Source organism: Fulmarus glacialis, unplaced genomic scaffold, assembly GCF_000690835.1.
Source record: "Fulmarus glacialis isolate BGI_N327 unplaced genomic scaffold, ASM69083v1 scaffold37344, whole genome shotgun sequence".
NCBI classification, from domain to species: domain Eukaryota; kingdom Metazoa; phylum Chordata; class Aves; order Procellariiformes; family Procellariidae; genus Fulmarus; species Fulmarus glacialis.
In genome coordinates, this window is record NW_009209357.1 from 1 (window position 1) to 13,716 (window position 13,716).

The 13,716-nt window shown below is 53.3% G+C and overlaps 1 protein-coding gene across 1 annotated transcript; it reads right to left on the minus strand.

Annotated features, from left to right (window-relative positions):
* Window positions 1-336: 336 nt before the first annotated feature.
* RHCG (Rh family, C glycoprotein) lies at window positions 337-8,191 on the minus strand (the record flags this gene model as incomplete). Its single annotated transcript, XM_009576801.1, has 8 exons — window positions 7,947-8,191; window positions 4,407-4,593; window positions 3,779-3,929; window positions 2,886-3,033; window positions 2,326-2,492; window positions 1,497-1,634; window positions 1,004-1,140; window positions 337-461 (listed from the first exon to the last, which is right to left on the minus strand). Coding segments are annotated over exons 1-8 (1,264 nt in total), but the record flags the coding sequence as incomplete, so codon positions are not given.
* Window positions 8,192-13,716: the final 5,525 nt, after the last annotated feature.

The following is a 13,716-nucleotide window of genomic DNA, read 5'->3' on the forward strand; positions in this document are numbered from 1 at the left end:
CAGGGTGCGGATGGCCGGAGTCCAGCCGTCGTGGAAGCAAAGGGGGCAAATGCAGCCCTGGCACAGTGCTCGGTGTCCATCCCCCCCCTTTTCTCCAAACCCATTTGAGCTTGCTCTTTGGGTCTCCAAACCCTTGGCTGCCGGGTTTCCCCTGCTCCTGTGGGCTTTGGGGTGGTACCACTGCAGGGCACCCCAATGAGAGCAAGCCAGGGGCTGCAACCCTCGCAATGCAAGCGGGAAGGACGCATCCAGCCACAGGCAGGAGTATGTGGACACCTCCATTTCAGCCACAGGCTGTACTCAACCCTCCCCTTTCTGTGCTCCCCTCCTGCTTACCCACAAGGGCCCCCCCAGCGAAAGCCATCAGCAGAGACACCACAATGCCGGCTGCCTGGAACCCTCCTTGGACACTGGCTGTCCGCGTCCGGTACGTGCCAGTGAAGTCAAACGCCTTGATAAACCTGCCGAGGGCAGAAATGGTGAGGATTGCTCCTGGCAAGAGATCCTCCCTGGCTCTGGAGGAGCCGTATTGCCCTGCTCCCTCAGGGACTCCTCCCTAGCCCCATCCCTCTTCTGCAACAGACCAGGAGAGTGTCGCAATGACACAAAACACCGCTCCTTCCTTCTCCTCTGGCCCCTGGCAAAGCTTTACCTAGGAGGAGCGCAATATATAAACATTTCTTTTGTATTTCAGACCTTCAGCCTTACCTGACCCCCCAAAACAATGCAGGAATGGAGGGAGGAGCGCTTCCCCGCCCACCGTGCCCCAAAATAATGCCAAGGAGCTGGGTTATGGCTCACTTTTTGAGGCCACCAGAAGTCAGCTGAAAGAGATGAGTCTTTTACACTTCAGTAAGCCTGACACAGTCAGTGCACCCCATGTTTTTGAAGGGGAAAGGGGCAACCCTGGACAATTAACAAGGGCTGTTAATTGCTCCTTGCTCCCAGCCCAAGGACCCCCAGGTAAAATCTATTCTCAGGGAAGATTTTCAAGCTGTCTTACCCTTCCTTTCCATATACATCCTCCGTGGCTGCAGCTGCAGTGACGGCCCCCACAATGCCCCCAATAAGGCCCGGCATGGCGTGGAGGTTGTGGATGCCACATGTGTCCTGGATGTGCAACCTGGATTCCAAAAAAGGCTGAGGAGAAGGGAGGTAGAGAAAGATCAGGGACGTAAGCACAACCCTGGAAAGGATTAGTTCCTTCCATGGAGGACTGGGATAAGCAGAGAAGGAAGAGTGATATTGTGTCTCATTTAAGAGCTAAGGGCTCATAGACAAAGATGTGAGCCAAGCTCAAGATAAAATAACAACATATCCTCCAAACACTCTCCTGTTGGGAGACTGAACCTCCCTGAGCATTTTGGGGCAGTAAATGGAGTCAGAAGTGCATCTGTGTAAGGGATGGTGGAAAGCAGGAACTCTCAAAGGGAAGTGAATCCATTTCTGGTCTCCTTAGCAGGACCAGGGCTGCAGACCCCTAGAGCAGCACTCACCGTGAGGTAGACATACCCCACTGTGGACACGATGCCACAGATGAACCCGACAATGAGGGATCCGTATGGAGTTAGCATCATCTCCGCGCTGGTGCCCACAGCCACGCCACCCGCCAGCGTTGCGTTCTGGATGTGGACCTGCAGAAGTAATCACCCTGTCTTGGCATCTCGGGGAGATTGCAATTGCTCAGGGATGGTGCAAATGGTAAAGCGGGAGAATCAGTTCTGAAAATGCTTTGAGAGGAAATATCAGGGCCCATTTTCCTGCTTGTTGGTGAAAAACAAGAGAACAGGCAGCCTCTATCTGTAGCACAGGTGCACATAGACTCCCACTCCCTGTACCACACACATTCTTTGCATCCACAAATCTTGGTGGGGAGTTGTGATGAGATGGAAATTGTCTCACCCATGTGTCACACAAGCTCTGCTGTCACAGAGACATGTCACCCACACACATAACACGTACAAGTCAGCCCCCCGATTGCTCACGAGCTGCTGTGCAGGCCCTGCTCGGCTTGCTGGAGAGCGCTGCCAAACATGGCTCTGCAACATGCCCATCAGTAGCTCTCCAGACAGAGCAAGTCCAGTCCCTGCTGTGACTTAGGTCCACCATGTGCAGGGCATCACCCTGCACCTCAAGCACTGCAGGACTCACTTTCCACCTGCTTATTCAATAAAGCCTCTGGGTTTCTGCCTGGATGCTGGTTGCACCATCATGCCCTGAAACCTAGTATCTGTTCAGCAAAGGACAAGTGCCAATCGTTTCCTGGACCCTTGATCAACCTCATTACAAATCCCTGGGCAGCGCAGGGCTCTGCTCCCAGCTTACCATGTCAAGCTTGCCTTTCTTCTGCAGCATGCTGGAGAAGGCCATTGTGGTGAGGACACAAGCAGCCAGTGAGCAGTATGTGTTAATGGCAGCCCGGTGCTGGGCATCCCCATGCTCAGAAATTGCCGAGTTAAAACTAGGCCAGTACATCCATAGATACAGGGTACCTGGTGGGACGGGGAGAAGGGGATGAAGAAGAGAAAGAGAAAAGAGAGAAAAGGGATTGAAAAAAACTCTAAAGAAGATCTTTCTGCACAGGGGGAAGTTAAACCCCGTAGTCCTGCTGCCCCAGAGCTGCACCCTCCATGATGGGACCAGCATCAGGAGGGGCTGGCAGAGAGGGGAAACCAAAACACGTCCTTGTCTTCCCAGGCACCATCTCAGCCCAGCCACTGATGAAGGGAGCTGAGTAGCTCTGCGAGGTGGAAGACCGGGATACAGAGCTTCTCAGCCCCAGATCCTGGTTTCAGTTTGATTTTCCCAGAGACACAGGAGGGACCAGCCCTCTGCAGCCAAGTGGTCTGCATGTACCAGAGCCCCTGAGGCAGGGGCTGACTCACCGATCATAGCGAAGAGGTCGGAGTGGTACACGGAGCCCTGCTTGTCCTTACTTTGCTCCAGGTTGGGTCTGTATAGGATGCGTGTCACTGTGAGGCCAAAGTAGGCTCCAAAGGTGTGAATGGTCATGGAGCCACCCGCATCTCTAACCTGCAGCCGTGCGAAAACAGAGGTTTGCTTCTGCAATCACCACTCATTCTGGAGCTGAGGTCTGTTTTGCATCATGCCCAGCTTGTCTGCCCACTCGTCCTTCCAGCCTGCACTCAGTCATGGGGAGAGGTGCACAAAAATGCTTTGGTCCCACTATCTATCCCACTCGTTTGTTCCCATGCATGGTTCCTCTTAGCTTCCCCTTGGAAGGCATCAACTCAGAGGGGAATTTCTGACCTGTCCTAATGGCAAGTGGATTACAGTGATAGCCAGGTTGGCTCCCATGTGCACTCAGGTCTTCTGGGAGCTCATTTTCTTCCCAGCCCCCAAGCCCTCTCTCGGAGGGCAGGAACCCTGCCTCGTCAGCAGACATCTTGTCCTCTTTGCCACTTGATTTCCTTCTACAACGCCCATATTCTAGCAGGGAAAACAGACGAGAGGGAAATCTCAGGCACGAAGCAAATGACTTTGGTAAGACTCCCTGTCTGCCTTGGGAGCCGCAGTGAAGTGACCCAGTGCTCTTGAATTGCCAAGCTGTGTGTAAAATGCTGGGAGATCTCCCTTCTCAGGGAAGTACCCCCCACTGACCCCCTCTTTTCTAATCTGTCTACTTTTTCTGTCTGAATTCTTGCATTTCAAATGCTTATGAAGGCAGTGGCTTGGTGGAGCCATAGCAAAGGGAGACAATTTGGAGAGACATGGAGAGGAAGGAGCAGAACCAAGCGGGTGTTGCCTAAAGCCTTACATGAAGCAAGTTGAGGAGGATGTACTCGTTCACTGCGAAGAGCGTGACTTGAAACAAAGTCATGACGAGGAGCTGTATGGGGCTGGTTTTGCCCAGGATGGCCCCAAAGGCAATGCACACAGAACCCACACAGAAATCAGCATTGATCAGGCTGGAAAAAGGGAAGGATAATTGTGGTTTAATGAGGAAATACTCTTCTGTAACTCACCCTTACCCACCACCAGGTCTAGCGATCCCACCTGAAGACAAATAGGTGATTAGGAGCCAGCCATGAATTTCCCACTGACCTTTCTCCCATTCTGACATACTGTCCAGGAAAGGTGCTTTCCCCCAAATTATTTAAAAAATGTGGATTATGTATGTTCTCAGCACTGGCGTCCATGGTGCTTGGCTTGGGTCTAAGGGATGATGCTCGTCTCACATTTCCCTTTGAGCAGTACCACCATAATGGCAAGTACCTTTGGGCTCAAAGGTGGAAAGCAAGTGGAGGTATGCAGAGGGAAGACAACATTTTAGAGACTTGTTTGCACGTAACAGAGGGACAGGCGCTGCCAGCTGCTTGGCTCCTGTCCCAGCTCTTCCACTGGCCAGTCAAGAGGTGGCATCCCAGAGCCCATCTCCTCCTTACTTCTCCACTCCAATGAGGATCTTCCCGCTCTTGAAAGAGTGGAACCAGCCTTGCATCAGGAGAGCCCACTGGATCCCAAAGGCAGCAAGGAGGAAATTGAAACCCACGGCTCCAAATCCATAACGCTTGAGGAACATCATGAGGAAGCCAAAGCCCACAAAGATCATCACGTGGACGTCCTGGAAAGCTGTGCAGAAGGAAGGGACTGTCAGCTCTGTAGGGAAGGCGAGTGCCGTTTGAAATCGGTGGTGAAAGGAAACTAACCCCATCAGTGGCAGTAGGGGGGAAATTCAAGAGAAAATGTGTGTTTGTCCCATGTCCCCACATTCCTAAGTCTGAAAATGGCTCTCAGCTTTCAGAAACTGGCTTTTGGTTAAATGGCTCAGTCTTGAAAGTAAAAAGTGTTTATTAAAAGCTGCGTGCAAGAGAAGATCAGAGACTAATGGAGTGTACAAAGGAAAACATTTTTGTATTCAGATTGGTTTTTCCCCTTTGGTAAAAAACTTAGAAAATGTCATGTACAATGAACAGTGAAGTTTTGTTAAAAACACATGAATGGTCATTTTGGGTAGGTCCATCCTATGCAGGGTCCTGGTGATGGCTCAGAGCAAGAAGAGTACACGAACAAGGGAAGTTTACAAGTACATTTTTAAATGCCGCTGAAATCAGTGGCAAAATACCCTTGAGACCAGGATCCCACATTGTGAGATTTTGAGTGCTTAAACCAGAGAGACCCAGTTCTTCCCACAAATGCTCAGACCTGCTAACTCGAGCCCCTCAGATGCCCTTCCCCGGGGGAAACGAAACCTGTGTGAACCTCTTGAAAGAACTTCTCGGTGCAGTAAACCTGCTGTACTTTTTAATGCTGCACATTTCTATCAGATAAGCATCGCTTTGCAATTAAGTGAGGTGAAACACCGCATACTTACAAATTGAACCATGCAAACCCTCACACTGGAGGCCACTCTGCCCATGAAAAGAGCTGGATTCCCCCGCCAGGAGACTCCCACCAGCAAACCCACGCTGTAGAACAGGTAAACCCAGCATCGATGGAGCTACGCCAGCAAGTTCTGCATTATGCAGCGCACAAACCATTATAGCCACTATAACCAGCAACGTCTGTGCACCCCAGAGAAGGCATAAGCTCAGGGCAAAGGAAATTCAGTGATTGAGAATCTGCTCTACCCCAAACCTGTGCTGAAATACAGCAGCCCCAGATCCGCTCCCGCAGGGAGAGTGGGATTGTATCTGCTGCTTCCACTAAGGGCTGGGTGAGGTTTTGGGTGAGGTGTGGCTCTGCAGAAGCCTTGGCTTTTGTCCTTTGGTGCTTTACAAGATCTTGCAACTTGTATAAGGACAAGCATTTGGACAGGCTCCAGCAATGTAGTGCCATGTTGCAGAGACAGGTTAATCTGCTTGTTTTTAAAAATGCCCCCCATGCCTATGAAATCACTCGTTAAAAAAGGAAGGAGACAGATCTGCAGCTGGCACTGTTCAGCAGAAGTCACTTCAAATGCACTTCTCCACATGTCCTAAGAACCAGTCTTTCTAACTCTGGTTTTACCATACAATCCTACAGACTTTCTCTCTGCAGCTGTATTTATTCTCCCCACCTTCCTTCTCCAGTGTAAGCAGCACAATACACAGCTGGAATTATCTGCCATTTGTGTTATATATTCCCACTTTCATTGTAAAAGCAGAAATACACAGGTCAGAGTTAAAGCTGCCAACTGTGCGCCCTCCGAAAACACAGAGGATCCCCACGGTGTTTTAGACCCTGTACAAACCAAGGAGGAAGAGCAGGTCTGTCTTCAAACTGCACCCAGCCTAAAGCCTTTTTCTAACCCTTGCATTTGTTTTCCCTTGGGAAGAATAATGTTGGCATCACTCAGAGGCAGCCCAGACTCTGCCATGCCCTAAAGGTTTTGTGACCCTGCTTTTGCGGGAGGACAATTGCCATCACTATTGAGAGGAAGTGTTTGGGCTTTGGGAATGCTACCTGTGCCGAAGAATCTGATTTCTTTTCCCTACGGAGCAGAGGAGTCACCCATTAGGGAATATCAATGTGTGATTCAAAATGAGAAGGAATTGTCACACTGACTGGACCTGGCAATGGGCACCACTGACACAACCGCGCATAAGCTTCCCTCTGCCTGCCTTCCCAATCACCTCTGGGCTTGGAGGACTTGTCAGTTTGTCACTGCTGTCCCACTGCCATTGCGGACAGGTCCTACGGACAGCAGCGGTCGCAGACACGTTAATACAAATGATCCTCGGGTGTTCAACCATCACACTGTCTTCTGAGCAGTGCTGGATGGACACAGGGATCAAAATGCCAGGGCTCAGTCCCCTTGCCATGTTTGTCCATCTTTGCAGAGAGAAAATAATTCTGATTATTCTGAAAACCGTCTGTGCTTTTGGGCACGTGAGCCCTTCCTCAGGTCTGAAACAGAAACGTAATTCAAAGCTAAACTGAGCTAAGCAGTTGCTCTTAGGTTGATTTAGTTGTGTGAATCCATGCAGCCATTTGAGGGGGAATATTTGGTGCTGCGGAGCAGGGGCGGGATATGAGGACAGAAGAGATGTCACATCCTTAGCTCCTACAAGCTCCTTCTTGGACCCCTGATGTCCTCTCAGCACATCAGTGACAAGAGCAGCCCTCGGGCATTGCTGCTGCTTCACGCCGACTTGTGTGGGGTTAGTCCCAATGGCAGATCTTGAGGGAGAGCCCAGGGCAGCCACGGCTGTAGACTAACTCGGAGGATGGCTGAGCAGCGGGTTTCTGTAAGCAAATCCTTTTCTGAACTAGCTAATCCTCAGCAGCTACAGGTTTCTATAGCTCCTTTGATTTAGCAGGTGTTTTTAATGGAAATGTTCTAAATAGATGCGTGACTCAGGCCTGTTGCTTCCTTGGAAACAATTGCCTACAGAAGCAGCCTGTTCTGAACGGCTCACAAGGATGACCAGCCCTGGAGACCAAAGCTGGCCAAAGGCACCGCCTGGCCAGAAGGGCTTTAACCACCTGAATAATTCCCATGGGAATATGATGCAATGACCCAAGAGTCCTGGGAACCTGGCAGGTTGGGAGGACACCGGCACCGAAATGCCAGTAGCTAAAGGGTAATTTACTAGTGAGAGGGAGGATGTAGGAAGGGGAGGAAGATGTCACAGGATCTCGACAGCCGTTCCTCCGTATGCACAGAAAAGCTTGCTCTGATCCAAAGCCGAGGGAGGGGGCAGCAAGCCGAAACTTGCAGGGTGCTGGGAACATGTCAGCCCTATTCCTGGAAACAAGACGTCATGTACTGATGTCACGGTACCCTGCTGACAAAGCCCCAAGAGCACTGGAAGGCCATGAGGCTTTTCTCTTTCTCTTTGGTGTGCCCCAAACCAGCCTCAAGGCAAGAGCCCGACTTTCCAGCAATCGGTGGAGACGTCGCCTCTGACAGGCTCTGCCATGGGATGGGATGCGATGGGTTGGGATGGGATAGATGGGATGGGGACCAGCCAGCACCAGGACTGGGCTTCCCAAATACTCACATGGGTATCGGAAGTAGAAATCGTTCTCTATGTCGCTGGTCAGGTTCATCTCTCGCTTCTCCTCCTCCCAGTGTGCGTCAGCTTCGGGGCCAAAGCGCACGAAGACCCCAAAGAGGACGATCATGGCGACCTCCCAGAGGAGGCATACAAGCGGGAGCCGCCAGCGCATGTACGTGTTCTTCGCCATCCCTTGGTGCCTCGGCCGCTCCATCCGCAGGGATCCCCGGCGGCCCAGCAGACCGTGTGAACCCGCGTGCCCCCGCGCACGGCCAAGGCAGGCGACATATATAGGTTGGAGAGGGTGAGGTGGGGCCCAGGGAGGTGCCTGCGGCAGGATCACATTTCAGAGCACGGGAGCTTCAGCAGGCTTGCTCCCCTCACCCTCCTTCCTCCCTGGGAGGAGGGACAGGTCTCTGCACCTTTTCTCCGAGCAGCTCGAGCACCTCTGAGACCCCGTCCTCCCTGGGGCCGAATAGACGTGGAAGCCAGTGCGAGTGGGGAGTGGAGCCTGGGTGTCCTGCCCCCTGCTCTGCCCGGCCCCACATCCCTTCCCTTCCCCTTGCAGGAGCACCCTGACCATCACCGCCCCCAGCGCCCTCCCTCCCTGCACTGGGTGCTCCACTCACCACCCCCCAGGCTCTGCAAGCACCCTTCCCCAGCTGGCACTGAGAGTGAAGGCAGGGTGCCCCTCGCTCCAGCTTTTAGCTGTCCCCCCCATCTTGCGGGGCACAGCAGCAGCCCCAGCAGTTTCTCTGCCTCGGGGTGAGACCATCCTGCTCCTTGCTTTGGAGCGTGCATCCAGACAGTTGACCGCACCGTGCAAGCCAGGGTGGAGGTGAGTGGGGACAGGCTTGCCACCCCGTGCAGGGCAACTCCCAGAGCCTCTCAGGCAACATCAAACTGCCACGGGGGCCCGTTTCCTCCAGGGAGCCTCTGTCCTGGATGCAGAGATGGGGGGACACAGCCCTGGTGCAGTGGAGGTCTGCCTGGGGCTGCCCACCCCCTCCTCAGAGCAGCTGGCTCTCTTTGACCGAGAGCAAATAGGGCTGAGGCCCGGGGCCATGCTCCCTTCTGATGACCAGGAGAAGATGAGCTGTGGGGCCTCCCCACATCCCTGCCAAGGCAGCCTGAGTCACTGTGTGCAGGTCCCACTGTGGGGCAGTCCCAGGAGGAAGAGGAAGATATATCCTTCAAACCAAATGCCAAGATCCTGCATGCATGCACAGACATGCAATGGCCCTGACAATGCTGCCATATATCTATAAGGATGTAGAAGTGATACGTCCCATCATTTCCTGGAGTGATTTACCCAGCGCATCCTCCCATCAAGACAAGCCGGGCTGGGGCTGCATGAACCAGGGCGGTACTCTGAGATGGTGCTGGAGATGGGGCTGGAGACCTCAGAGCTGCAGCCTAAATGTCCCCTCCTCTGGTATGGGGCTTCCTTTAATTAATAAATGTAAACACAATGCTCCTTTTTTCCCATGGTTTTGAACCATGTGCTCTTTCCCCAAAGAGCTGGGCGAGACCTCCAAGCAGATCCCAGCTCCTTCCTCTGCCTGCAGATCCCCGAGATGCCTGTCAGTCTTCAAGAGATGAAAGACTGCAGCCCAGGCAATCTGCCCACATTTGCTGATGGCATCTAATTGTGGCCCGCAGGCTGAGCAAGAAGCACTGATTTCTGTGTTGATTAGGCAACAATTTGAGGTTTTTTTTTTTTTTTTTTTGTTTGCTTTCTTCTCAAAATGACAGATGGCAGAAAAATGCTGTGGATGGTCTTGAAGAGACTGATGGCCACACAAAAACATTCTCCAACCTTATTTGGGCCCCGTGCAGGCAGCAGGGCAGAGGTAGCTTTGGAAAGAGCCAGGAAGATGCATCTCAGGAACACTTCTGTATGGCAGAGGAACCAGCTAGTGATCCAGACACACCAGGGAGGGTCCGCTGGGAGTAAGACAGCAAGTGAACCCAGACAGCAAGTGAACGCTGGACCATGGGAGAGCATCAGGGTGCAGGCTCCTTCCCACAGCCCTGGGGGAGCACTGGGAGGTGGGGTTGCAAACCAGTGCCGTGCTTGGCAAGGGTCCAGACCAGCACCCCTCCCCTCTTGTCCATGCTGGAGCTGAGGAAAAGGGAACCTCATCTGCCCAGCCCTTCACCCTGCATGAGCAGAGCTTCAGCCGGCTTTGGCTGGACTGGGGTCACTTGGTAGAGACACCTAAAGCAAGTCGACGTTGTTGTTGTCCTAAGGACGGGTGCTCCCTCGAGCGATGCTGCTCAGGGCCCACCCACTATGTTTTTGGGTCTCCCATTACACATGGTTTCTGCAGGGCGGTCTCAGCTGTACGCACCAGGAAAGAAGGGATCTCCAGCTAGAAAGAAGCTGAAATCCCTAAACAATACCTGAGCCCTAATCGCTAGAAGCAGTGTTGATAGTTGCATGTTCTCCTGCCAGCTACGTGGTAGGACCAGTCTTCAGCCCTACCCTAGAGCAGCTCTTAGACACCTTGAGAAAGGCAACACAGAGGCACAGAGGAGCTTTTTATAACACAAGGGAACTTGCTAAGGCCTGGTAGTGTAGCCACCAGCAATTATGCTCTGTGGTTACCCTTTAGCAGAAGAAACCAAACTTCAGAGCTTTTCTAATCCATGGTCTCACTGAAATGGCAGCGTCCCCAGAAAAGCAGCTTGCAAAGCCCTTGCACAGCCCACGAGGCAGCAGCTCTGTCCCACCTGCTGTCCCCAGCCCCTCTCCTCTGCGTCTGGAGGCCGAGGACAAAGGCTAATAGCTTTTCCGCTGGCCAGATAGTCTCACCTTGCTGCACTGCCTCGCGCTGCTCCTCCTTATCGACCTGCAGATCAGCACTTTGCCACTGCAGTCCCATCGGAGCCGGCATGCTCCGTTGGCTGCCCACGCTGTGAGAGCCCATTAAAGGACCAGCTTCTCTCCAGGTTTCTTTGCAGGGCCAGGGTAATGCTGGAAAGGCTGACGGGGCCGTGCCAGCACAGGTGCCTGCAGCGATGCAGGCAGAGCGCTTTCTACGGTGGGTTAGACCTAATCCTTTGCATCCGACCTACAAGGTACCTAACTGCGTGGGGGGATGCATGGGGCAGATTTCACCATGCCCCAGTCACAAATATCAAGCTGCTTAAAAGCCCTGTTGGAAACTCCACGCCGGTGTGAGCCAGCGCCGTGCCCACTGGAGGCAACGCTTGCCTGCTCCCCCACTGAATTTGGCCCATCATGTCCAGTGCCCGTAAGAGCAGCAAGGTTTTCCAAAAAAATCAGCAGGATGATGCTGGGAAAAGGGGCAGGTATGTTTGTCCTTCTGCTCTGGAGACGTGGGACTAGTGCTGGCAGCAGTCAGGTCTCAGTTGCCTTGGGAAGGCTCTGGGTGAGGGTTGTACCGTACTGGTCCCAGCTGGGTCTCTCCCAGTTTCTCACTTTTACGAGCACTAAAAATACTTGAGAGATGTAAAACCAAAATCTAAAGCGCACAGAAATCCCTCCCTCTTGCCTCGAGGCCTCGGGGCAGCTTCACCCTGGAGAGGAGGGAATGGAGGCTCCTTGGGTCACTGTGAACTGTCTCAGCAGATCTTATCACAGCTAACGCTGGGCCAGGGCGCTGTGCCAGCTCCGAAAGGTGGCCGCAAAGCCAAGCACCCCGGGGGTCCGGAGGTGCCCAGGGGAGGGCAGAGCTGGAAGCACCATCTCCACTGCAGCGTTGCGGGTGCTGTCCTGACAGTCCCTGGCTGCTTATCCTTGCCTTTCCCTCCTTTATCTCTTGGCAGCTCCAAGGATTCACTGGAGTGAGGAGAACCAGGTAAAACCAGGCAATACCAGAACTTCTCCTGGGGGGCACATGAGGCTGGGCTAGCCCACATGCAGCAGGCAGCGATCCTTGCTCCTGACTGGATTTACGCTGGAGCTCATGCTGGCTTGCCTAGCTCACTGGCGAGCAGAAGGGAGGCAGATCAAATTCTCTTCCATTAAGACAGAGAACCGAAGAATGTGCCTCCCCAGGAGGCACCAGTGACCTTTCATGTCACCCCAGGGCCAAGCCACCCCAGGGCTACACCCGGGCCAAGCCACCTCTGAGGACTTTAACACCCAAGAAGCAGAGCCAACCCTCCCAGCCTGCCCCCTTCCCTTCCTGCAGCTCCCTCCCTTCTCAGACGACTGCCTGGAGATCCACCAAGGAGCCCTTTCCCCAGCTTGACTTGCTCTCCAGAAGTAGTGGGCAAAGCAGCAGCAGCCACTACCAGTAGCCTTTGGGCATGTGGGGTGGAGAGGGCACTGGAGGATGATGATATGGGGAGGCTCAAAAGCCTTTACAAAGCATAGATGAGTCTCTGGGCATTGCCCAGTGTCAAAGGTGACTCATTGCTTGTGCAGGTCCTTGAGGAGTGTCCTGAAAGCAAAGCATCTGAGTCAATCCAAAACAAAACCTTTTTTGGCTGGCTCAGCCGAATGGCAAACAAACCTTCCACCGGGGCGGGACAGAGTGGTGCTATGGTGGGAGATCAAACAGTTCATTTAGGTCTGGGTTTTCTCAGCCCTTTTTTCAGCCCTCACCGTTAAATATCACTCAGAGAGAAATGTTGGGAAAAGGTCAAAATAAAGCAAGATTTTTTTAAGTTAAAAAAACCCCTATCTGGATCAAAGCGCCAACCAAACGTGAGCACAATTTACAAATGATTTTTCTTGTGCCCTCTCCTTCTCAAGAAACCGCATTTATCAGCAAGTAAATGATTGTCCAGAGAGAACCCAAGGGCTCTGTTTGAGAGAGAAGTCAGTGTCCTTGGGGAGCAGGCAGAGAGGGCGAGCGTCTCTGTGAGCAGTGCCAGTGTGGGACAGCGCAAGAAGCAGAGACGTGAGCCACTGCGGCTGTCACGCTGGGAAACACGCAAGTCACCGGGGCTCAGCCAACATCTCTGATGGCTTTCCCGAGAGTTGGATGGGCTTCAAGAGCAAATACTCTGGAGTGGGCAGGAAAGGAGCAGGGGCTTGAGCAGCCAGCGGCAATTCCCGCGTCGGGAGCTGTCAGGCTTTGCTGGGAAACTCCCCCGTGCCCCGAGTTTGTTTCTGGTCCCAGGTGGACCGTGATAAGGCAGGTTTTGGTCACACTCTGCTAAGTGTCCTCGGCGGGCTGCTGGGACAGACGCCAGCTGCTGGGCAATGGCAGCAGGATCACGGTGGAGTTGGGTCTTCTTCAGGGCTTCTACAGGCGAGTGATTTATTTACAAGCAGCATGAGATGTCTCACGGGGCCAAGAGCAACGCCCAGCCAGCAGGAGGGACCCACAGCTCCCCAGGGAGCCCACATCCCCAAGACCGCAGGGCTGCCCAGCGCCCTTTCAGCCAGGGAGACCTGGTGTCCTTCCCTTGCTCTTAGTGGCAGGTTTCTCCTGCGCACCGGAGTGGATCAGCCCCTCGTTTCAGCTCATTAAACCCGCTTGCGTTCATAGTCACCAACAAAGCTGAATGGGTGGTTTATTGCTTGCTTGTCTTTGTTGCTTTATAAATACGACTGGCTGCTGGTGACACTGGTTTAGGCTGGGGCATTCAAGCTCTGGAGAGAAGGGTGGTGTGGACATCTGGGCGTCTCTGGTCTGTGGGGCTTCCTCCTCCCTGTTACCTGGTGTGATCCATCCACACTTGGATCACACCCTAACTGCTAACACCCGTGGGGTAAGGTGTGCTCCAAGACCTGCAGGGAGATGATGCTCAGGGACGAGGTGGTCAATGATCTGGACGAGGGGATCGAGCG